Raw genomic sequence first — 22,900 nt, forward strand, 5'->3', positions numbered from 1 at the left:
ATGAATGAATGAATGAATAATGAATGATTTGATTACTTCATACCACAATTCTAAGGAAAGGTATCGTTAACTCTATGTTGCTGATGAAGACACTGAGGATGCTTGAGTAAGGCCGAATGTCTTGTTCAAGATGAGGAGCAAATAAATAGCAGAGCCAGTATTAGAACCTAGACCTGTCCTAATTCCAGAACCAACTATGACAATTTTACCCATGCTACCACAGTGCACCGGGTACCACAATGTGAGTTGCTAAGTAATAACAGTCAGTCCACCCTGGCCATCCAGACCAGGCTCTGAGGGCAAGTGTTCTGAGAATTCACACAAGACGGGTGGTTTTTCCTTCTAAAAAGCTCTGCATCCATTTATGCACTCATTTAGGCTCTCTCAGGAAAACAAAGGCAAGGGGGTTCAAGACCCCAAGGCAATCCTGAGTGAGGAAGTCTACAGGAGGCATAGGAAATCCCTTCCAGAGCTCTGTGGTCATGCTGATTTGCTGTATAGACTGGGGCCATGCTGAGATATCTGAGACCTGAAAATTCCCCACTACATCCCACTTCCTCACCCTGAGCCCAGTGCTAAGCAGGTGCCACAGGTGCACATACACACATATCCTTAACACTATGTCTAGCTCTCTTCCCTCCCTTTGGGTGCCAGGGAATGCCAACCACAGAACCAACCAACCTGCAGTGCGAGGAACCGAGCCTTCAACCAATAAACACGGACCACAAACTCCAGCCAGCCATCCTCAAACAGGTCCCGCTGGGATGAGGCAAATGACAGCTGCAGGAGGTCACCCAGGAAGTGGGTTCCTGGAAAATCAGGCCCAAACCTGCCATTCACCACACCAGCAGGGCAGTTCCGAGGAGACACTGAAAACCATTCAGGCCAGAACAAGTCAACTTCATGTGCACATTCCAAACACCCTTCTGCTCCCTAGAGGTAGCCCTTAGCCCCGTCACACCTGCTTTAGTATCCAGGAGTGCTCTGAGCCCCATGGAGCCCTACAGCCCCTTAAAGTGGCAAGCATCAGAGAAGTCAGATAAATCAGACAGATGCAGAGACCCCCAAGGGCCCTCATTTTACATACTAAACTTTGTTCACCAGTAGTGGTTTAAAAATCAGAATGATTCTTGGGCAGCCTGGGTGGCTCGGCGGTTTAGCGCCACCTTCAGTCCAGGGTGTGATCCGGAGACCCGGGATCAAGTCCCGCGACGGGCTCCCTGCATGGAGCCTGCTTCTCCCTCTGCCTGTGTCTCTGCCTCTCTCTCTGTGTCTCTCATGAATAAATAAATAAAATCTTTAAAAAAATAAATAAATAAACAAATAAAAATAAAAATCAGAATGATTCTTATCATCTAGGAAAATTATTGGGACACATAGTGTCAGGTTATAACTTGAGAAATTGGAGATCCTACTTCCTTCAATCCTAAATAACAGAAAAAAACCAAGCAGGTGGCTCCCTCTGGGGGCTCAGCTGCAGCTAACTACTTCTTGATCCATCCAAAGGATTTCTCTGGGACCCTGGATTTTCCCTAGTCCAACACTCCAACCCAGGAAATGTGCCCACTGCAGATGTAAATCTCAATTCCATGACTCAGGCTCCCCACTCCCGTTTCCTCCTGGATGCTGAGGGTTGAGAAAATTACTCCTGCCACAGACAACAGAATGCCTCTTACCTGCCGAGCTTCTGCCCTTCGTCAGCAGCCACTGGTCTAGCTGGAGCTCCATGCAGGAGAGAGACATCAGCATCATATCCTGCAAGACAGGCACCAGAAGGTCAGGAATGGAGTCACAAAGAGTCATCACAGGATGAGGTGTGGGATGCAATAAAAGTAAAACTTACTTTGATAAAGATATCATTCTTTCTTCAACCTACTTTTCTTTTTCTAATCAGTGGCTACTTGCCAGGACATAAAAAGAGGCACAGGGATCTACACTGGGACAAGACCTGGGAGGAGACAGAGACCTGTCTTCAGTCCTAAGGGACTGCCCTATGGAAGAGGCAGCTCTGTCACCTGCCAAATGCCAGGCCAGATGCTGCCCCCATACTACAGCACTCAAGCCTTAAAAGTGGCTGGGTCAGGCATCATCTCCACAATCACAAGGAAGCTGAGGTCCAGCAATAAGGAGGCGCCTGCCAAGTGGATACAGCTGAGAAATAATCAACCTGGTTTGCCTGGAGAGACCAAAGCCTCACCTACCATCAGCCACTCCACACTGCCCCTGAGGGAGCAGGCCTAATGGGCAGCAGCTGGCAGGATGCAGTCCCTGACGTGTTCCTGTGGAGGGAGCATGGACTTTCATGGCCCTAAGGACCAGTCAACTCCCTTGAGCTCTTCTACCTTCTGTGCCCCAGCCAGAAAGACCATCCAGATGGGCCCTAAAGGCTCCCAGTGCAACCTCCCTGGCATCCAGCCTTCCTCCTGTAACAGGAGAAGGGGACCAGAGTATTCAGTGTCCCCTTAAACCTCAGGAAGCACTGAATGGGGGAGCCTGGAGTGTGGGGTGCAGTCAGCAGGGGTGGGGGAGGAGGGCCTGAGCATGGGTCAACCCCCTACTGCCAGTGGCCCCCACCACTTCCCTAAGCAACCAACCTATTTAGCCTCTGCACTTCTATTTTCTCACCCACTAAAAAAATCAGTAATAGTCTCTGGCACCTAAACAGAGCCGTATGTTTCACTTTTGTGCACCTTCTCCACTTACTCTCCTCCATCTCGGTAAACCACCACACCACTAGCCCTAGAAGCCCTGCCCACTGTCTCATTCCCTCAACCCCACTTGTAGCTTATCCTGTCAGCTCTACCTCTAGAACCTTCCACCCCACTCCCACTACTGTCACTCATCTGGCAACAGCCTTCTAACAGCCCTGTGCCACTCTCACCTCCAAGTACAAGCTCCACTCGGTCACCAGGGTCCAGGCCCACAAATGGATGCAGCCAAGTAGGCTCAATATGACAGCAACTCCATACCCACAGAAGGTCCATGACCCCACTCCCTGGTCCCAGCCCTCACGAGGCTGCCCGCCCACCTGACCTTGATGTGCTTGTTGCTGCAGTCCCTCAGCAGTGGATTGGGGAGGCTGGTGCTGTGCCTCCTCCAGCTGTGATAGATGCTGAGCACAACCTCTGCCAGGCCTGGTGGCCACCTCAGCAGAAACTTATGGCCCATGTCCTTCAGGTAGCGCATCATCAGCTCCAGGATGCCCCCGTTGGTCAGGTTCTCCAGCAAGAATGCATGCACATCCTGCTTCTCTGCCCAGGGAGAAACAATTAACTTGAATGAAGGACTTTCCATGCCCTCCTGTGTTCTTTGGAAGAAAGAGGCAGGTGTGGGGCAGGGCAGGCAGAAAGGCAGGAGAGAGCCTACATCCTCCCACGTGGCAGTGCTGAGGCCAGGATGCTGGGTCCCTACCTCACTGGCTGTGAACAAGCTGCTCTGAACCTCCAGGTTTAAAGTGGGTAGTGAAGGACCAACCTGCATGCGCTGCCTCACGATGCACACTCAACAGCTGTGTCATGAGCATTTGACTTGCAAAGCCATGCCCCCGGCTTCGGCCTGAAGCACACGTCCTTCAGGGAGCCCAGTCAATTATGAGCCTAGACATTTCAGCAGACCTCCCAGCTGACCACAGAGCTCAGGCCCAAGATAACTTCAGGCAAACCTCTGATAATGCTTTAAATATCATCCCAGAACCATTCTCCCAGAACAAAACCTAAGGAGGCTATAGGATAATGGGAGGAAGAGGGATGCCTGGTGGCTCAGTGGTTGAGCATCTGCCTTTGACTCAGGGAGTGATCCTGGGGTTCCAGGATCAAGTCCCACATCGGGCTTCCTGCATGGAGCCTGCTTCTCCCTCTGCCTGTGTCTCTGCCTCTCTCTGTGTGTATCTCTCATGAATAAATAAATAAAATCTTTAGGGGAAAAAAAATGGGAGGAAGAATTCTCAACAGTGAATGATCAAGTTGCTCAATTCCTACCAGATTCCATGAATGTAGCTGAGTCGTATGATAGTCGGTGAGGCCCAATGCTTGGGAAGCTTTGCAGTTTGGCTTCTGACTGGACTTCATAGGTATTAAAGGGGTCATCTTCCTCCTCCGGGTCCAGCTTTCTTAGCCTGCGTGGAACACACCAAAATCACAAAAGCCACACCAACATATCCTGACATAAGCACTTGAATTCTTCCAATTAGAGAAATGAAAAGACAGAAAAAGATGCCAATCAGTGAATGGAGGGAAGAGTCCAGAATCCAGGCCTCTGGGAGGCTCTGCCTCTTTCTACGCCTTTGTAAGCTGGCATCTAGTCTAGACCCTCACTCATTCATTCATTCCACCAACAGGATTGTTGGTTACTGAGCATGTGCCAGGCACTGGAATTCAGCTGTTAGTGTGGCAAACCCTGCCCACAGTAAACTTACCTTCTAAATGAGAGTGAAGGCAATAAACAGAAACAAAAAACAAAGAGCCCAAATAAGGACCAAGCACCACAGAGTGCTTAAGACAGAGGGTTACAGGAGACCAACTTTAGAGAGCTGAGTCAGGAAGGTCTCTCAGAGGGGATAATGTCCATGCTGATAATGGTGGAGAAGGGGCTGGTCATGCAAAGAAGGAGCACAGACAGGGGCAGGTGGAGAGGCGCAGGCCAGAAGAGCACCAGGTACGTTCTAAGACCTGAGGGAAGCCCAGCAAGCAAGGGGAAAGGGGGTGAGTGGAGTATGGGGGCACAGAAGGCCCTTCTGAGCTTGGGCCGTCCATGGCTCCGTGGCTCCCCACAAAGCCTGGGGTCTGGAGAGCACCATTCTTTCAGCACCTCTCAAGGACCATATTTTGGCCATCCTGTAGATTCCCCTCAACCAAGAAGCCCTGCAGCATAAACACATAGAACAGGGCACTCTTCAATGGCTTCATTTACTACACACAGCCCCCCCAGGGTGGCTACTCTGGGCAAGCTCTCACATTGCTCCTGCCTGGCTGTTCAAAGAAGCAGACATGAAAACCAACAATTAAAGATAAAGAAGGCAAAAGACATTCCACATAAAGAAGCCAAAAGGGGCGCCTGGCTGGCTCAGTAGGTAGAACATGCAACTCTTGATCTCAGGGCTGTAAATTCAAGCACTACGTGGGGTGTAGAGATTAATTTTTAAAAAATTTTATGGGTGCCTGGGTGGCTCAGTAAGTGTCTGCCTTCGGCTCAGGCATGATCACAGGGTCCTGGGATTGAGCCCCATGTCAGGCTCTCTCCTCAGAGGGGAGTCTGCTTCTCTCTCTCCTACGCCACTCCCCCTACTTGTGCTCTCTCGCTCATTCTCTAATTTAAAAAAACTTAGGAAAAAAAAAAGAGGGTATGACCCTTTAAGCAGGACTGAGGGGAAGATGGAAAAATGGGTCACTCAGACCCCTTGGCATCATCAACCACTGCTCTATCCTGCAGCTCTCCTGAAGGGAGACCTGCTCCTGGCACTAACCCAGAGGAGGAATTTATCAGGGAGAACCAACCACATCCTCCACTTACAGAGAACAACCTTGACTTCTTAGTGCTTCACTTTCACCCCAGAAAGAAAGGCAACAAATGAGGAAAATTCAGAATCTTGCTGTAAAATGGACTCATAATCCATCTGAAGCTTCTGACTCCTTCTCCTGCACATGAATGTTGTCACCCCTAAAAATAAATCACAGGCCAAACCACCAGCTAAAGACTCCTAGTTAAAGGGCAGCCCGGGTGGCGCAGCGGTTTAGCGCCGCCGCAGCCCAGGGCATGGTCCTGGAGGCCCAGGATCGAATCCCACATTGGGCTCCTTGCCTGGGGCCCGCTTCTCCCTCTGCCTTGTGTCTCTGCCCCCCCCCCCTCTCTGAATAAATAAATAAATCTTTAAAAAATAAAGACTCCTAGTTAAAGACACATACTGAACACACATGGTTACCTCCCAAACTACACTCCAGTAACTGTGAAGGGATAAAAAGCTACAGGGGATAGGAGAGGAAGCCCCAGTAGACAAGAAATGTGTCCACCAAATGTCAGATGGCAGCAAGATGATGAAGCAGCAGAAACAGAACTGCACTCTCCACTCAGCTAAGGGCAAGGGAGGAGGCAGGTGAGGAGCCAAGCACTGGGGCTCCATAAACAATGGTGGCCAGGATAGCTCAGGAATCGAGGGCCTTAGACCTCTGGGGAGCTGGGGAAGCAAGGACAAAAAGCAGGAGGGCTAGCGAAAACTGACGTAACAAGCATGAGGGCCCAGGCCCCTTCCAGTTAGGAGCAACCTGGACCCTTCTCTCATAAAGCTTCTCTGAGAACACTAAGATGTGGTGAAAGCAAGGGAGGATTTACAAGCCTATCTTCCTCCTTCTCAGAATTCAAGGGAATCCTACTGAGCCTAGAGAAACAAAGCACGTACACTCTTCCTGAAAAGAGAATGGGTGTTCCCTTCTGTGGGGTTCCCCAGAGTCTGCAACCAAGCAGCAGCAGCCCTAGGCCTCACAGCAAGTGGATGTCTGTGTGTGCATGAAGACATGAGTGAGTGGCCTCTAGCTCTGTGATCCATCCATCTCCTGAGGGCCCAGGGAGTATCTGGTCCTCTGAAAGATGTATAAGTCATGGTTCCTGCTTTCAGAAGTTCAGAGGGAAGATAAGTGAGAAAAACCCATGATCCCAATCCAGTGAGATCTGTGCTTTGGCCATTGGCACAGACGTTATAGGAAAACAAAAGGGGTGCCCAGAGGAGTGGGAGTTGATGGAAAGAGAAACTTAATCAGTGGTATCGGCTGGAGGTTTGGAGGTTTGCTTGTTGTCACAAGTGAGAAAAAGTGTGCACAGTACCTGGACGGCAAGAACTTCATCAGAAGCTCCTGGAAGTCAACCTTCTCTTCTTTCTTGCACTTAGTGTTCCGGACACGGGCAGACCGTCGCTTCGCTGTCTCTCCACTCTCTTCGGCAATCTTCTTCCGCTTTACTCCTTTCTTGGATTTATCTCCCCCAGAAACATCACCTTCACAAAGAGTACAAACTGAAATCTTACAAGGGACAGGGGTAAGAAAATGCACCACACAGGCACATTAGTGCCCCTAATTTTCTAACTCTATCAGTGTGTTTTACCTTTATCTCTGACACTCAAGAAACCTCCCATCTTTTAATTCCTAAGTTCATTTCAAAGTCAAAACAGTTAACTCACACTTTGTTTGAACACAAAATGCACGAGCCCGATCTGAAGATTATGCTGCACAGCTATAGCACAGGAGGGTCTCAAACATTCCCGGCCCCTGCCCTTCCCACTGGCTGGCTGGGAGAGCCCCTGGCACCTTCGTGCATGTACTTGGGACAGGACAGAGCATGTGGTGGCGACACGGACTCTACCCACCACACAGGACCTTCTGAGTACCCAATGACAGGACATGAAAGTATACAGACAGCAAAGGAGTGCATGTATGATTAAGCAAAAAAAGTTAGAACCACCACATACATGTTCATTCAGAAGTTTAACTGCCAGATATCCTTTCTTTCTGGGACACAGAAATCAAGAAAAGGCTTGGGACCTTTTGTCTGAAATCTTTTTTTTTTTTTAATATTTTACTTATTTATTCATGAGAAACACAGGAGACAGAGAGAGGCAGAGACACAGAGGGAGAAGCAGGCTCCATGCAGGGAGCCTGACGTGGGACTCAATCCCTGGTCTCCAGGATCACGCCCTGGGCTGAAGGTGGAGCTAAACCGCTGAGCCACCTGGGCTGCCCTGTCTGAAATCTTTTTACAACTTCATTGAAAATAAAAATCAATAAAACCATTAAAAAATATACTACCACATACAGTGGTAACTTTGCTGACTTTTTAAGGTCAAAAAACTCCATGTCCATTCACGGCAGGGCCTGGGGCTATGGCACATGGCAGGCAGCAGAGCAGAACCAGCAGAGGGCCCCGCTGCCCCATGTGTCACAAGCGAGAAGAGCAACCCTTAAACCAGGACTGACCACCCAGGACTTTAGCAATCCCAAGAAGCTGCATTCCTGAGCTCCAACCCCTTCCCTCGGGGTGCCTCACCGCTGAGGCGGCCCCTGACCAGCCACTGCCTATGAGTTGGCTAGGCCTCCCCACCTGCAGGGCTGAGGTGCTCCCACTTAACCTCAGGCCAAAAGCATCAGCGAGACCCATCCTTCTGGAGAGGCCAGGGACCCCAAAACTCACCCCAGTCCAGCAAATGGGGCCTCCCCAAAAGCTGACCCCAGGAGGCATCCTCACCTGCAGGGACGCCAGTCTCCAGCAGGCTGGGACTGTGCAGAGGGAAACTGGCTGCAGCCACAGGGGCAAAGGAGAGCACAGGTTCTGCAACTGCCACAGCCGGGTTGGCAGTGACGGGGCTTGGCTGGATCACGCTGACAGGTGCCACCACCACAGAAGACACCAGAGGCTGGCTGGGGTCCTGGTAGTCGGAGAGGTCAATCCTCTTGCCAAGGCTGGGCCGCAAGGGCTCACAGGTGGTGAGGTGGTTGTACATGGCCAGCAAACTCTCTCCAAGGCACTTCCAGCTGCAAGGAGAGGGTAATTGCCCCTGGTCTGCACCCAGCATTGGGCGCTCCAACCACAGGGCCAGCAGGCCTGTGGAGAGGCAGTAGACCGAGCCCCGGGGCTGCCATCTCCATGATAGCAGGCGGGAGAGCTCATGATTTTGGCATCGTTGTTGGGGACAAACTCCTCAGTCTAACACCACTGAGGTGGAGCAGACCAAGTGGTAGCTGGACCAAGCATCCTCCTCCCCTCACCCGGCCACCCCAATGTCAGGCACCTTCAGACTCCACCAGGAAGGCATGAGAACCACTGACTCACTTCTAAAGCTCCTTTCCAGGGCAGCCCTGGTGGCTCAGTGGTTTAGTGCTGGCTTTAGCCCTGGGGCGTGATCCTGGAGACCAGGAACGAGTCCCACATCGGGCTCCTTGCATGGAGCCTGCTTCTCCCTCTGCCTGTATCTCTGCCTCTGTGTGTGTGTGTGTGTCTCTCAAGAATAAATAAATAAAATTAAAAAAAAAAAAAGCTCCTTCCCTACAAAGCCCAATTTTTAAATCACCTACAGCATCTCTCTGAGGCCACTAATCCTCCTTTTTGGCAGGTGAGGTAGGGGAGAGGGCCGGGCTGGGATGTGGGCTAAAGGAGCTGAATGGTCTAAAGGGTCCCTGGGTGGCTCAGTCAGTGAAGCATCTGCCTTTGGCTCAGGTCACAATCACAGTGTCCTGGGATGGAGCTCTGCCTTGGGCGCCCTGCTCAGCGAGGAGTCTGTTTCTCCTTCTCCTGCACCCCCTGCTTGTGTGTTCTCTCTCTCTCTCTGTTAAACAAATAAATAAAATATTTAAAAATTAAAAAAATAATAAAGGGGCTGAATGGGCCCTTAGGCAGAGCCTCTTGGGAGCACATCTCAGTGATAATGGGGTCATATCAGTGAGTCCCCACACACCAAGACCACTGAGTGTTTTATCATGTGCTATGTCATATGCCATGATATGTTGTGTCACATGTGCATTTTATTGTGGTGTAGTGTGTTATGTTGTAGAATGTCTCTTGTTTCATGTTTTATCTCATGTTATATGTTGTGCTACAGTATGATACGGTATGGCATGATAGATCCATCCACCCCTCTCTCAATGGCTTCCCAAGCGCTCAGGCTAAAAACTACACCCTCAGCTACATGGTGCTGCATGGCCTGACCCAGTCAACTGACCCAGCCCATCTCACATCCCCACCCCCAACCTCTATACTCCCACCATGCTAGCTTTCTTTCAGTTCTGCCAAACAAAATCATACTCCTGCATACCACAGGACCTTTGCATAAGCTTCTCTCTGACCAAAAAAAAGGCCTTCACCCACATCCCAGCCTCTCTGGTCAATGCCACTCCTCTGTCAGACTCTAGCTCCACCACCTAAGCCTTCCCTGACCCCTAAAGCAATGCAGACCCCATTATGAGCTCCCCCCAAGGTGCTGTGCTCCTCTCATCAAAGGGCTCATCTGTTTGGAGCATGTGCCTTTTGTCCTGGGTGACTGACTACCCCTCAGATCACCGCAGAGAAGAACTGGGCCCACCATGCCGAATCCCCAGCACAGGGCACAGTGCCTGGCATAGAGCCAGCATCCAGTAAGTACTGCAGACTGGATGGAAATGAAGGTGCTCTAAAATCCAGAATCTAACCAAATGGAGGCTCCTGGGACTGGAAAGGATGATCTCTTACCTATTCTTTCCCTGTCTTCAGTAAGGGCTACATGCACACGAGGAAGAATTTGCTCACAGCTGGGTTATGTCTAATGCCTTAAGTACCCAATTTCATTTATTCATACCTTTTCTAGTGGGCACAGAATAAACCAAGGGTGGCAAACCATGACCAAGAGCCTGTTTTGTACAGCCCATAATCTAAGAGCCAGCTAAAGGGTTGTTACACACACACACACACACCCAGGAGAATATACAACTGAGGAGAATACACAACTGAGATGGTTCCTGGCCCACAAAGCCTAAAGCTTTTACCATCTGGTCCTTTGCAAGAGAAATGTGCTGAGCCCTACGATAGACTATGGTTATTTTAAAAGCCCCACCTTTTCTGTCTCAGAGAGAGACTCTCTGCACTCTTCCTCTAGTAATGCAATCAATCCCAGACTTCACTCCCAAGCAATGCTTCCTCCAGCTGAGCCCATCTCCCTCATGCTTCCATTTGGCCTTCACCCTGCATGAGGACAGCCTTGATGGCTTCTCCAGTCACATAACCAGGATCCTCTCCAGCCCTCTCCAGTGTTCTCAGGCCTTCCCCTCCTTCCCTGTAACAAGGAGGCACTCACGGCCCTTCCCAAACTGACAAACGTCTCATCTAGGGAGCCCAGGGCTCCTGACCCAGCTGACTGCTCTGAACCCAGTTTCCTGTCCAGCGCTCAGCAAATATTAGTTTCCTTTCCCTCACTGGGAAGGGCAGACTGAGAGGGGGCTTGGAGGGATGTGGCAGGTGGCTGGCATCAAGAATGCCAAGAGCAAAGAGAGACTTCGACTGGGTATACTTGGGAGACACCTGGCCTGCTTCTTTGCAGTCAACAAGTGCACACCCGTAGGTGTCTGTCCAACATGCATCCAGCTCCCACTCACACCATCAGCCCAGGGGCAGGCCTCAGGGTCTCTCCCTCCTAACGAGGCCTACAGGCTGACCCAGCAACCCCAGAGACCTAGACAACCTACGTGAAGAAGGGGATGGGCTGCACCAGCTTGAGGTCTGGCTCCTTCTCTCGCACAGTCAGCGCTTGCCTCTTCTTCCGCAGCCCCAGGGCCTCCTCTACAATAGCCTGCGTCTCAGCTGCACTCACCGACACATCGTGGATTGACATGTCACTAAAAGCGTGTAGGACAGAGAGAAATTACATTGTTACAAACTAGGGCCAAGGCTGAAATTTTACAGACAGGGATGCAGTTAAGTTAATACCCTTTAATCTGTATTAATTCTTCCTACAAATAAAATAACCCCTTGAGTCTGGCCTCTAAGGGCAGTAATTAGCATTCTTAATACCCATATACAATAGAAGTGACTAATATCCTTTGTTCCCTCTACAATTCAAAACTGAGCAAATGTTTTTCATATGTATTAACAAGATCACGGTAATGTCAGAAAGCCGCAGAAAAATAAAAACTTGCTCTCAATTATTTACAGAGAACTTTTAAAAAATATAACTTCCGCATCCTGCCCAGCCCAAAAAGTCATCAGACTACCTAGGCTCACCAAACTCCCTGCTGTAGCCAAACTACAGAAAGGATAGGGGCTTTGAGGCCTCAGGTGCCCTTTGAGGCCTCAGGTGCCCTCACACAGAAACACATCCACCTGAGGTGGCACAGTAATACCTGCCCTCCTTCCCCAGGCTGTGCTGATGTCTCTGAGCAGGGTCTACCACAAGCCACAAGGTTATAGATTTATTTTTCCATCTAATCTCTCTTAAGATAGTACCATCAGGACAGATCTGAACAAGAAATACAGTCTTACGAGGGATAGACATGAAGATAAATAACCACTAACTCCTCACCAGCTGAGTTCCAGGGGCCAAGGACCAGGGGATAGAAGAGTTGGTTCATTTGGAAGGTGGAGGGAGGGAGACAGTCAGAGTTTGGAAAGCTGCCCAGAGGTGACCTGAGAGCTGGAATATGAAGAAGGAGCAATGGCTCAAGGGGTAGAGAGGTGGGAAGATAGCCTTCCAGTGTTCTCAGGCCTTCCAGGGCACAGGGATAGGACAGTACACAATGAGGCCAAGTCTGGAATTTGTCAAGGACCTAGGGCAGTCTTCTCCTGGCGGAGGGAGACATAGGAGCAAGGAGAAGAACTAAGGGGGACAGATTATAAAGGATCTTCTAGGTGACGCTTTGAACATAAGCTTTGTCCTAGAGGCAAGGCAGGGGTGTCAAGGTCATATCTGGGACACTGAACTTGGGAAGCATGGGAGCAAAGCCCTGAAAAGGGAAATGGTGGGTGGCGAGGAGACAAGGTAGACAGTAGGCTACCACAAACACCCAGAGGAGAGCTGGTAAATGCCAAGAACTGGCAGGGCAGTGGGAAAGGTGGGCAGCAGAGAGCCAAGGAGGCACCGCCATGATGAGGCACACAGGTGAGTAATAGGCAAAACCAGGTGAGGGGTACAGTGGGGGATGAAGTACTGGGGCCCAACTGCCAGAAGATCAGGACCTGAGGGAAGGAGGTGCACATGCCTCCTGATATCCACCAAGCACACACTGTTGTGGGAGAGAGGCAATGCAGAACCAGCACAGGAAGTAGGACCCACCATTTAAGGAACATTCGGAGGGAGTCCTTCCGGAGACAAGGCTGTTCTTCAAAGATCTTTTCCTTGAGAACCAGTCCTTTGCTGTACCGGCAGTCCTTCTCTAAAGCTTTGCAGATGAAATACAGACATGCTGGCAAGGAAAGAAACAATATGATTTCTGAGTGTGCACCCCAAACCTCTGGCCTTACCAGGTAACACCAAGAAAACATCCCTACTATGAAATCAAAGATATGATGGCAAACAATAACAAGATACCACTTTACCTGATTCGATCAGGAAAGATCCTGCAAATAGTACTACCCACAGCAGATGAAGCAAACCCAAACGCTGCTGGGCGAGGACAGACTGTATGACCTTTCTGGAGAGCCACAGGTATTACGCACAGACAGACTCTTGGCCCAACAACCCACTTCTAGGAATTGCTGCAAAAATCTTCAGGCTCACAGTGATTAGCTAATGGTTAACTGGAAAAGAGCCTTCAAAAAATCAGAAAAGCACTGAGTGTCCCACCAAGGGAGCCAGGTTAAGGAAAGCTTCCCAGTCCACACACTGGGTTGCTGAGGAGCCACTGTATAAATGGTTCAGAGGTGTGCTCACTGACCAAAAGGAAGGCCACAAGATGGCATAGGGAAAAGATAAGAAACCAAATAGGCCACATAGTATTACTCCATTTGTACACATAAAACCGGTTTCTGCTCCTTTTGCTTATTTGCATTTTCTAATTTTCCTCCTTCTCTTTTTCTTTTTCGTAAACTGTTCTTATCAGAAAAAAATTATTGCCTACAATTAAAGACATGTACATCATTTACGTCAACGAGCCTTTTCAAATCAATGATCTGGAAAACCTATGCCTTCTCCAGGAATTCTAGGAGTGTAGACAGTAATAGGCAAAGCAACACAGAAAAAAAAATGGGATAGCAAGGAGTCACAAAGCAGAGCTGCAATGTGAAATTAGGAAAGCCTTTGGCATTTATAAATGGGAACAGCCTCTGATAGACATGACTGCTATAAGTCCCCAGCAGGCCCGGTGCCACCAGGACTAACCTATAAGCACACAGGGAAACAATACAGTAGAGCCAAGCATCAGCTCTGCTCTGACTGGGCACTGGGAACACTAGTGTGTCCTGTTCAGCTTCGCAGTCTGAGTGTAAACAGACTGCAGCTACTTTTATCAAGAATAACCAGACAGGGGGGATCCCTGGGTGGCGCAGTGGTTTGGCGCCTGCCTTTAGCCCAGGGCGCGATCCTGGAGACCCGGGATCGAGTCCCACATCAGGCTCCCGGTGCATGGAGCCTGCTTCTCCCTCTGCCTCTCTCTCTCTCTCTCTCTCTATCATAAATAAATAAAAATTAAAAAAAAAAAAAAAAAGAATAACCAGACAGGGAATCTGGGTGGCTCAGTGGTTGGGCGTCTGCCTTTGGCTCGGGGCATGATCCTGAGGTCCCCGGATCAAGTCTCGCATCGGGCTCCCTGCAGAGATCCTGCTTCTCCCTCTACCTGTGTCTCTGCCTCTCTCTCTCTCTCTCTCTCTTTATATGTCTATCATGAATAAATGAATAAAATCTTTTTTTAAAAAATATTAAAAAAAAAAAAAAAAGAATAACCAAAGGAGCCAGGGGTGAGGAGGAAGGAAAAGTAGAGATGTAGGCATGGAGGCCTTGAGAGACAAAAAGAATGGTGTCCTAAAGTACCATGGAAGGAGAGAGCAGAGCCTGGTCCCAAAGCTCCACAGGTACCAACACTGCCCCCAGCAAGGCACACGAAGGCTATTCAACCTGTGAACAGGAAGGGACTGGGTGCTCCCAGCACAGCCCAGCAAGCTGCTGACTGAATATCTGCATAGATGGCCCAGAGTTCCTGCTCCACACAAACAAGAACACAGTTTCTCTAGTACCACAGTGGGACATGAGAGTGGCCATCAGAGACACCCAGAGAAAAAACCAGGAGGCCTTGAGCATTTGATGATGCTGGCTCTCAGCAAGTGTTTTGGATGCAGTAAAGCTCACCACACTAGCTGTACTATACCAACACTCCAACAGAAGGAAGGCCTCAGAAGTCCCAAGCACCCTGCCTACTCATCTCAAGTGGATAAATGCCACTGGGAGTCAATTTAGCATGCTGCTTTTACTTTGGAGTCTTGTTTTGTTTTTTTAAGATTTAATTTATTTATTCATGAGAGACACAGAGGGAAAGGTAGAGACATGGGCAGAGGGCAAAGCAGGCTCCCTGTGGGGCCCAATGTGGGACTGGATCCCAGAACTCCGGGATTACACCCTGAGCTGAAGGCAGACCCTCAACCACTGAGCCACCTAGGCATCCCTACTTTGGAGTATAAATGAGTGTCAGGTCTGGGGTGCCTATGTGGCTGTCATTAAGTGTCTGATTCTTGATTTTGGCTCAGGTCTTGATCTCAGTTGTGAATTCAAGCCTCAAGTTGGGCTCCACACTGGGTGTGAGTCTAGTTAAACATACACACACACACACACAAACACACACACGTACTGAAATCAATAAATGAGTGTCACGGGGCACCTAGGTGACTCAGTCAGTCAGTTAAATGTCTGCCTTCAGCTCAGGGGATAATCCCAGGGTCCTGGGATCAAGCCCCATGTTCAGCTCTCTGCTTACTAGGGAGCCTGCTCTCTCTGCTTATGTCATTCTCTCTCTCTCTAATAAATTTAAAAATATAAATAAATAAATAAATAAATAAATAAATAAGTAAGTAAGTAAGTAAGTAAGTAAGTGTCAGGGTTCTCCCAGATAGAGCAGCGTTCAGTCCCTCAGGCCTGTTTTCCCCCAAGGACTTAAGTTTACCAAGCACAACTTCTATCATGGGAGAGGGGTGCAAAGAACTAAACCAGGTAGCTGGGGAAAGGAAGGCAGGACATAAGACTCTCCACCTCAAGTGGCACCCAAACTGTCGGAAAAGTTCCCCGAGAGGAGTCTAAACACCACTCGGGAGGAAAAGCTGTGGGAGTCCAAAGGGCACCTCACAAGCACTATCACATTTCTGCTGGTGAGTGTGAAAACCAGGGTAAGCACTCCAGAACAAGTGCTATGTCCAGTGGAGGACATACACAAGAACATTCACAGCAGTGTTATGCAAGAACTCAACTCTGGAAATGACCCAATCTGCAAGCACAGAATGGTCAAATTGTGTAGACACACATAACAGACAACACAAAATAGAGATCCCAGGGATTGCCTGGGTGCATTCATGGACAGGAAAACCACAGCTGAGGGAGCCAGGCTGAGAAGAGTATACATCGCCAACTGATGCCACCTAGAGGAGCCTCAACAAGAAGCAGAGCTCATCTCTGGTGACAAAAGGGAGAAATCAAGATCACCTCCAGGGTGGTAATAACCAGGATGGGACCCAAAGCAGAGTGCCTTCTGGGGCTCTAGAAATGTTCTGCAACTTCACATATTTCACATATAAATATTATTCACTTTACTGTGTGTATGTGTGTGTGTGTGTGTGTGTGTGTGTTACCTCAGTTAATGAGATTTAAAAAGTAGTTGTGGAGAACTGGAGGTGGGGAAGGGTGAGCAGGGCATAGTGTCTCTCAAAATGCTTCGCACTATTTGTCTTTATAAAAGGGAAGGAGAGACTCCTGGGTGCTCAGCGGCTGAGCATCTGCCTTCAGCCCAGGGCATGATCCTGGAGTCCCAGGATCAAGTCCCACATCAGGCTCCCTGCACGGAGCCTGTTTCTCCTCCCTCTGCCTGTGTCTCTGCCTCTCTCTGTGTCTCTCATGAATAAATAAATAAAATCTTTAAACAAACAAATAAATAATAAAAAAAGGGAAGGAAAAAGTCTTCGCCAGTCTTCCAGGCCTAAACCTTGAAAGCGGTATCAAGTGCTCACTGGTATGTCTGTCCTAAAGAGTAATGCGGCCCAAGCAGGTATGGAGCACCTTCACACACCAGACCAGCCTGCAGCATAGAGTCAGCTCACAGAGCCCTGGGCTCCCATTGCGCTCAGCACTGCTCCCAGTACTCCTGAAAAGCCTCCTTCTACCCTAGCCTCAGAGGACACCCAGAAGAGGCTGACTCCTAGAACACCTCATCAGTGCATGCCTCAGGACCAGCCCATGCAAGGAACAAAGGTTTTCTCTGCAGAGCAGACCGCAAGGCTGGTGCTTAAGCAATTGGAGGGCAGATAGGGCTTCATCTAGCAGAAGTAGCCTTGCTGCTCTACAAAGGAACGGACTGCCTTAAGAGGTAGTGAGGTTTCCAGGGACGCTTGGATGGCTCAGCGATTGAGTGTATGCCTTTGGCTCAGGGCGTGATCCCGGGATCCAGGATCAAGTCCCACATCGGGCTCCTTGTGGGGAGCCTGCTTCTCCTTCTGCCTATGTCTCTGCCTCTCTCTCTCTCTCTCTCTGTGCCTCTCATAAATAAATAAAATCCTTTAAAAAAAAAAAAAAAGAGGTAGTGAGGTTCCCAACACCAGGAGTCAAGCTGAAGCTGCTAGGTCATCTGTCAGCGAGTTATAGAAATTGGCTGGCACAGAATAGGACAATGCAGGGAGAAAATGAGATAAGCAAAGGGAAAAACCACTCAGAGAACATGCTACCTATCACTATAATGCAGTCAAGAAATCTCAATTGAGTGAGAAAGACACGTGCAATAAAGCAGAAATGCAAAGTCATCTCCCTTCCCAACAGTTGGGCAGAAAGCCCTTCAGTGTTAACCTGGTCTTCAACTTACCCAAGATGCCCTCCCTCCTCTGTCCCCAAAACACAGCACATGGGAGAGAGCCATCAAACCTGACTCACTTGTGTAATCGCTGAGGGTGTACAAGACAGTGATGAGGTTGTCCAAGCAGGGCCAGTGGTCAGGATTGCACCGCAGGCCTTCCTCAAAAGCATGGCGAGCCAGGGGGACCCGGATGAGCCTCAGGGCGACATGTCCAATTTTGTACCAGAGGTTGACATCTGTGGAGTCCAGCATGACTGCCTGGAAGCAGCACAGAGGACACATGAGCTCAGTCAGCTGGCTCTCTTGCTGAGCCAGCATCCATGGTAAAAGGGCAAAGCATCAACCCAGCCACTCAAACCACCCAGAAAAATGGCAAACATAAGTTACATGAACCAATTTATCAAATTCAGAACATCTTTTTGACATAATTTATTATTCTGAACATCTGTATTCCTTACATATTTGATAGATAAAGGAAGTGAAAGTACCATTAAAAGAAAATGGGATGTGTGGAATATTTTTGTGGTATTTAAATTTTTTATTTAATTTTAAGTTGTGGGATTCTAGAAAGATTATGGGATCTGGAGACAGACCTCAGTTCACATCCCTGCTCCTACACTGACTGGCAGTGAGATCCTGAGCCTCGGTCCCCTCATCACTAAAATGAATATAAAGACACCTTTTCTGCAAGATGACATATGGTTAGTGCATGTGTAGAAAGCAGTTTGCGTGGTGTCTGGCACCTCAGAGGTGCCCAGAGAGACAGTGTGGGTAGCATAGAGATCATGGCAATACTGTTATGAGCAGGTACAGGGCCAGGGTCAGGCTGTGTTCTCAGTAGTTGTAAACGTACCAATTCATTCATTTTTCACAACCGCCCTCTTTCTTACTATGCCCACTATACTGGTGTCAACCTGGACCAGGAGCGAGTAAGCAACTCACCATGGCCACACATGCCCTGAGTGGCAAAGGACCAAGGCACATGCAGGCCCCTGCTCTCTTTGAACTCACTGTTGTCAGCTGATAAGGGTCTCAGGAACCACAGCTTGGTGATGCGCCACTACAAATTCTTTTTTTTTTTTTTAAGCCAACAAGACCACAATCTCACCCCTCCACCAAAAGCTTTCAAAAACCCAAGGAGCTAAGCATTGCCAAAATTGCACCTCCAAGTAGAACTCCATAGCTGTCTCCAGGTCTTCTCGCTGGGCTGCCAGCTGGGCCAAGTTCTTATATGTGGAATATTTCAACATCAGCCCAGGATGTTTCAACCCTTCTTTCTCATCACCAGATGAAACTGCCTGTGAACAAAAACAGAGTTCAAGAGTGAATGACACCTAGGCCCTGAAGCTTTGGCAGGCAATGAGCAGGACAAATGGCTTCCTGGCTGGCCTCTACTGCAGGCCCTTGGCCCAGTCTGGTGCCACTCTCCATTAGAAAATGAAAGCACTATACTAGATGTTTTTGGAGGACCCCTCCGGCTCCAAGCAGAAAGAAAAGGAAAGCAGACCACCACAAAGTAGTTTACAGATAGTCTGGGCACCAAAAGAGACAGAGGGACCCCTCCTCATTGGTAAGGCTATGCCTGAAAGGTCAAGCCTGGAGCCCTCAGCTCCCCCAAAGCAGGGCTGAAGAGGGAGGACAGGGCATGAGAAGGCCACCTGCGGACAGTGGCAGGGTCTAGAGGTACCTAGACAGCCAATTTATACATCTCTACACATTCTATAGCAGGAAGAGCACCGGATTAGGAGTCAGGAGGCTGAGCTCCCAACTCTGTAACTCATATGACTGTAAACAAGTTACTTTAACTAAAAAGTTAGTGCCCCAAGGACCTCTGCATTATAAGGGCAGTAAATCCTACCTAAGTATCAAAAGTACAAGTGAGCCAAAAGAGTATAAAGATTAGGGATCCCTGGGTGGCGCAGCGGTTTGGCGCCTGCCTTTGGCCCAGGGCGCGATCCTGGAGACCCGGGATCGAATCCCACGTCGGGCTCCCGGTGCATGGAGCCTGCTTCTCCCTCTGCCTGTGTCTCTGCCTCTCTCTCTCTCTCTCTGTGACTATCATAAATAATAAAATTTAAAAAATTTTTAAAAAAAAATAAATAAATAAAGATTATAAATATGTTTTCTATTAAAAGTTATTTCACTACAGCTTTTATGAAACCTCTTAGAAAACCCTACCACTTCTAAGACGCCACTGATGAGGAAAACTACTCTAATCACAGAACAAAGTAAAACATTTTCTTCTTTTCTTTTTAAAAGACTTTATTTATTTATTTATTCATGAAAGACACGGGGGGGGGGGGGCAGAGACTTAGGTAGAGTGAGAAGCAGGCTCCATGGAGGGAGCCTGATGTGGCACTCCATCCCAGGACTCCAGGTCCACACCCTGAGCTGAAGGCAGGCGCTTAACCACTGAGTCACCCAGGTGTCCCAGTAAAATATTTTCTAACAGAAAAGCTCGGTGGCACAAAGAAATTCTTTCCAGGGGTAGGTCCATATCTCAGCCTTGTCCTGGGACAGGTCACATTCACATGTCATTCTTCATGGTCAGAACAAGTAAGACCTGCGGACATGCAACCTTCAGGAAGTACCCCTTGACTAATCCAAGAAATCTATCCTAGAACTCTTAAGGAATCCCAAGAAGAAGACTAAAAAGCTCAAATCAAACTTCATTCATTATCTTCGCCTATTGTCTGGCTTATACTGCAGAAATATCCCCAACAACAGGCTGATCAAGGCTGGATACTAGGTACCTTCACCTCTCCAGGTAAGAACTATTCAAAAACTGGTGTGAACTCTTTAATAGAGGCCACGTGAGTCTACCTCAGAGACTAGCCAGTGTGTATCCACACAAACAGCAGAAGCTCTCATAACTAACCTCCACCCAATCAGCTGTATTCAGCACCATTCTCCATCCTCCTGACAGACACGCTGATGCCCATGGGAGATGACAGGCTCACCCCAACAAGCTTCCCCAATGAAGCTATCCACTTCTTAGAAGCCAGCTGTGTTCCAGGGCCTATTTATGCCAAGTGTTTGTGAGACTGCAACTACATAGTATAGTTTAATATTACGTATACCGATGAGGATGAATGTGAAAAGAAACCTTTCTATACATTTTCTGTATGCTTCGACTGTTTACAATGACATTTTACTTTTATAAGCCAAGGGGGGAGTACTACAGCAGTCTTCCAAGGCTAAAAGTGATACAGAGAGAGGTGAACACACCTAGGACTACAAGGCTGACACCCGACCATCACTCTTCTGACTTGGTGCTCTGCTCAGCCAACTCACACCTCTGAGGCCCACTCCACCATGGGCTGAGGGAAGATCTCCCTCCTAAAACACATGCAGCCCCTGGTCTGTGGCTGGAGCTCAGTAAAGTAGAAAAAAGTCTTTTTCATCTCTGGGCCCTCATTCACTTCCTACTAACAGGGGAGGGGCAGGTCACAATTCCCACAGCCCTCATTCCAAGACACTATAACCAGCACCAGAGAAACTTGACATCCAATTAGGAACACGAACACGAGTGAGAGAAGGGATGGACTCCTCATATTGACAGTGAGAAGTAAGTTAAGTTAGCATTCTGCCTCATCTGTGATGAAAACTATCCAGGGGTGGGGGCTTCAGACACAAGTGTCTGCCTTCCTAGAGGAGGAGACTGCCCAACTGAAGGACCACATTCCAGAAAATGCCCATGGTTGGAGTCTGTCTGCTTCCTTATCGCATGTCTCTGTGTTTGGTGTCTGGGTACTTGAAAACAAAAGCCTTTCCTCCTAATGAAACATATTCTTCCTAAATCAGTTTCAAGTTGAGACTCATTCTCAAACCGCCAGGCAACACACATCTCCATGAGCCAGCCAACTCAGGTTTAACTCACTTGCCACTTGCATGGCCCCCATGCTAGATCACTGAGTCCTGCCCTGCCTGCCCCTCCCCACCATAATCTGTGCCCTCAACATGGCTCTATGTTGCTCTCCCAGCCCCTTCCTCCAGCTGTGTTTTTCAAAAGACCATGGAGCACCTACACAGGTTTCCTGAGCTCACGGGCTATCACCTAAACTGCATTTGCCAAAATGTGTTGCCAACAGGATCATTAAGTAACAGAAAACCATGGGTTCCAATCCTGATTCTAATGCTTCACTAACTGGGTGGCTCTGAGCTATCAACACCTCACTAAGCCTCCATTTCCACAACTGTCAAATGGGGACAGTGACCCTCACCTTGTCATCAGAGTAGTTATAAAGAGAATGTAATGAAATACCTGACACAGAGCTCTTACTATGCACCAAGAACCACTCTATCCACTTCACTGGATTCATTCAACCCTCACAGTGACCCAATGAGGCTGACAATCTACAGGTGGGGGACACTGAAGGGCAGAGAAGTAACATGTCCAAGGTCTCCCAGCCAAGAAGGAGAGGGTAGAGGGCAAGCCCGCCACCCAGCCTGTAATACCTCACCTCTCGCAGCAGGCGTGCCTCCAGGAGCTCATGGTAGGCTTTGGCTGACTCCTCAAACCGGTCGTGTTTCTGGAGATCCAAGGCCTTGTGATATAAGGCAAAAGCCTCTGCTTCCTATGAACCAAGAGAGAATATTATAAAGGTTTGTCTTTTTTTTAAGCCAAAAGTGTAATAGGAGCTATAGTTAAGGCCTGTAGAGGAAACAATCCTAAACATTCCAACCTCCCTGGAGCTCATCACTGGGAGAAGAACCCCTCGGAAGTCCCCCAACAAGACACGAGAAACACAGGCTCAACTAAGTCTAAGCAACAGCAAAAAACACACTGGTCCAGGGACACAGGGTCAGAGCAACAACAAGGTTATGAACCCACCTGAGCCCTTGCTGGGTAAAGCTGGGAGAGTGGCCAAACCAGCCAGAATAACCTGGATTCCTAGAGAATATGGATGGTTTCCATTGCTTTCTACCTGCCACTCTGCCCTAGCCTGATCATTGCCCAAGGAGAGTGACAACCTCCTCCAGGATGAAGGGGATACTGGGTAGGCTGAGCCCAACTGATATCCCCTTGAAGACCAGGGACAGCTGACAAGTCAGCTTTTGAGAGGGCTCCTGATTGCCTGGGTTTCTCCTGTGAAAGGGGAGGTACATGTTTATTCCAGGGAAAACAAAGACAGAAACAAGAAGCAAACCACTTCTATACTAAGGCAGGAAAGGTGGAAAGATGGATGGAGGGAAGGAAAGCCAGGCTGAAATTGAAGTGGTGCCAGGCCTCATGGTAGAGAGGAAAGACCAAGAATCTAGGGAACTGAAGTTGAATCTGGCCCCCCACTGATCTCAGTGAGACCCCATCAAGGGCCTTCTCATACTGGAAAGCACCATCTACCACTACATTCTATAGTCGCTTAGGTATGCCAATCCCTGAAACATGCACAAAGAATGGATTGCATAGAAAGCTAGCC

At 48.8% G+C, this 22,900-nt stretch overlaps 1 protein-coding gene across 6 annotated transcripts in view; it reads right to left on the bottom strand.

Annotated features, from left to right (window-relative positions):
• The window catches only part of CABIN1 (calcineurin binding protein 1), a 152,712-nt gene that overhangs the window by 116,079 nt on the left and 13,733 nt on the right, over window positions 1-22,900 (bottom strand). For all 6 annotated transcript variants that reach the window (XM_025982684.2, XM_025982682.2, XM_072723349.1 and 3 more), the window contains exons 4-14: window positions 21,944-22,057; window positions 18,644-18,778; window positions 17,558-17,738; window positions 12,776-12,905; window positions 11,193-11,342; window positions 8,227-8,513; window positions 6,814-6,982; window positions 3,978-4,114; window positions 3,034-3,251; window positions 1,677-1,755; window positions 682-869 (exon numbers count right to left, since the gene is read on the bottom strand). In XM_025982684.2, the coding sequence (XP_025838469.1) occupies window positions 682-869; window positions 1,677-1,755; window positions 3,034-3,251; window positions 3,978-4,114; window positions 6,814-6,982; window positions 8,227-8,513; window positions 11,193-11,342; window positions 12,776-12,905; window positions 17,558-17,738; window positions 18,644-18,778; window positions 21,944-22,057 (1,788 nt within the window). The remainder of the gene's footprint in view (window positions 1-681; window positions 870-1,676; window positions 1,756-3,033; window positions 3,252-3,977; window positions 4,115-6,813; window positions 6,983-8,226; window positions 8,514-11,192; window positions 11,343-12,775; window positions 12,906-17,557; window positions 17,739-18,643; window positions 18,779-21,943; window positions 22,058-22,900) is intronic.

The sequence above is a fragment of the Vulpes vulpes genome, chromosome 10 (genome assembly GCF_048418805.1).
Source record: "Vulpes vulpes isolate BD-2025 chromosome 10, VulVul3, whole genome shotgun sequence".
Taxonomy (NCBI): Eukaryota; Metazoa; Chordata; class Mammalia; order Carnivora; family Canidae; genus Vulpes; species Vulpes vulpes.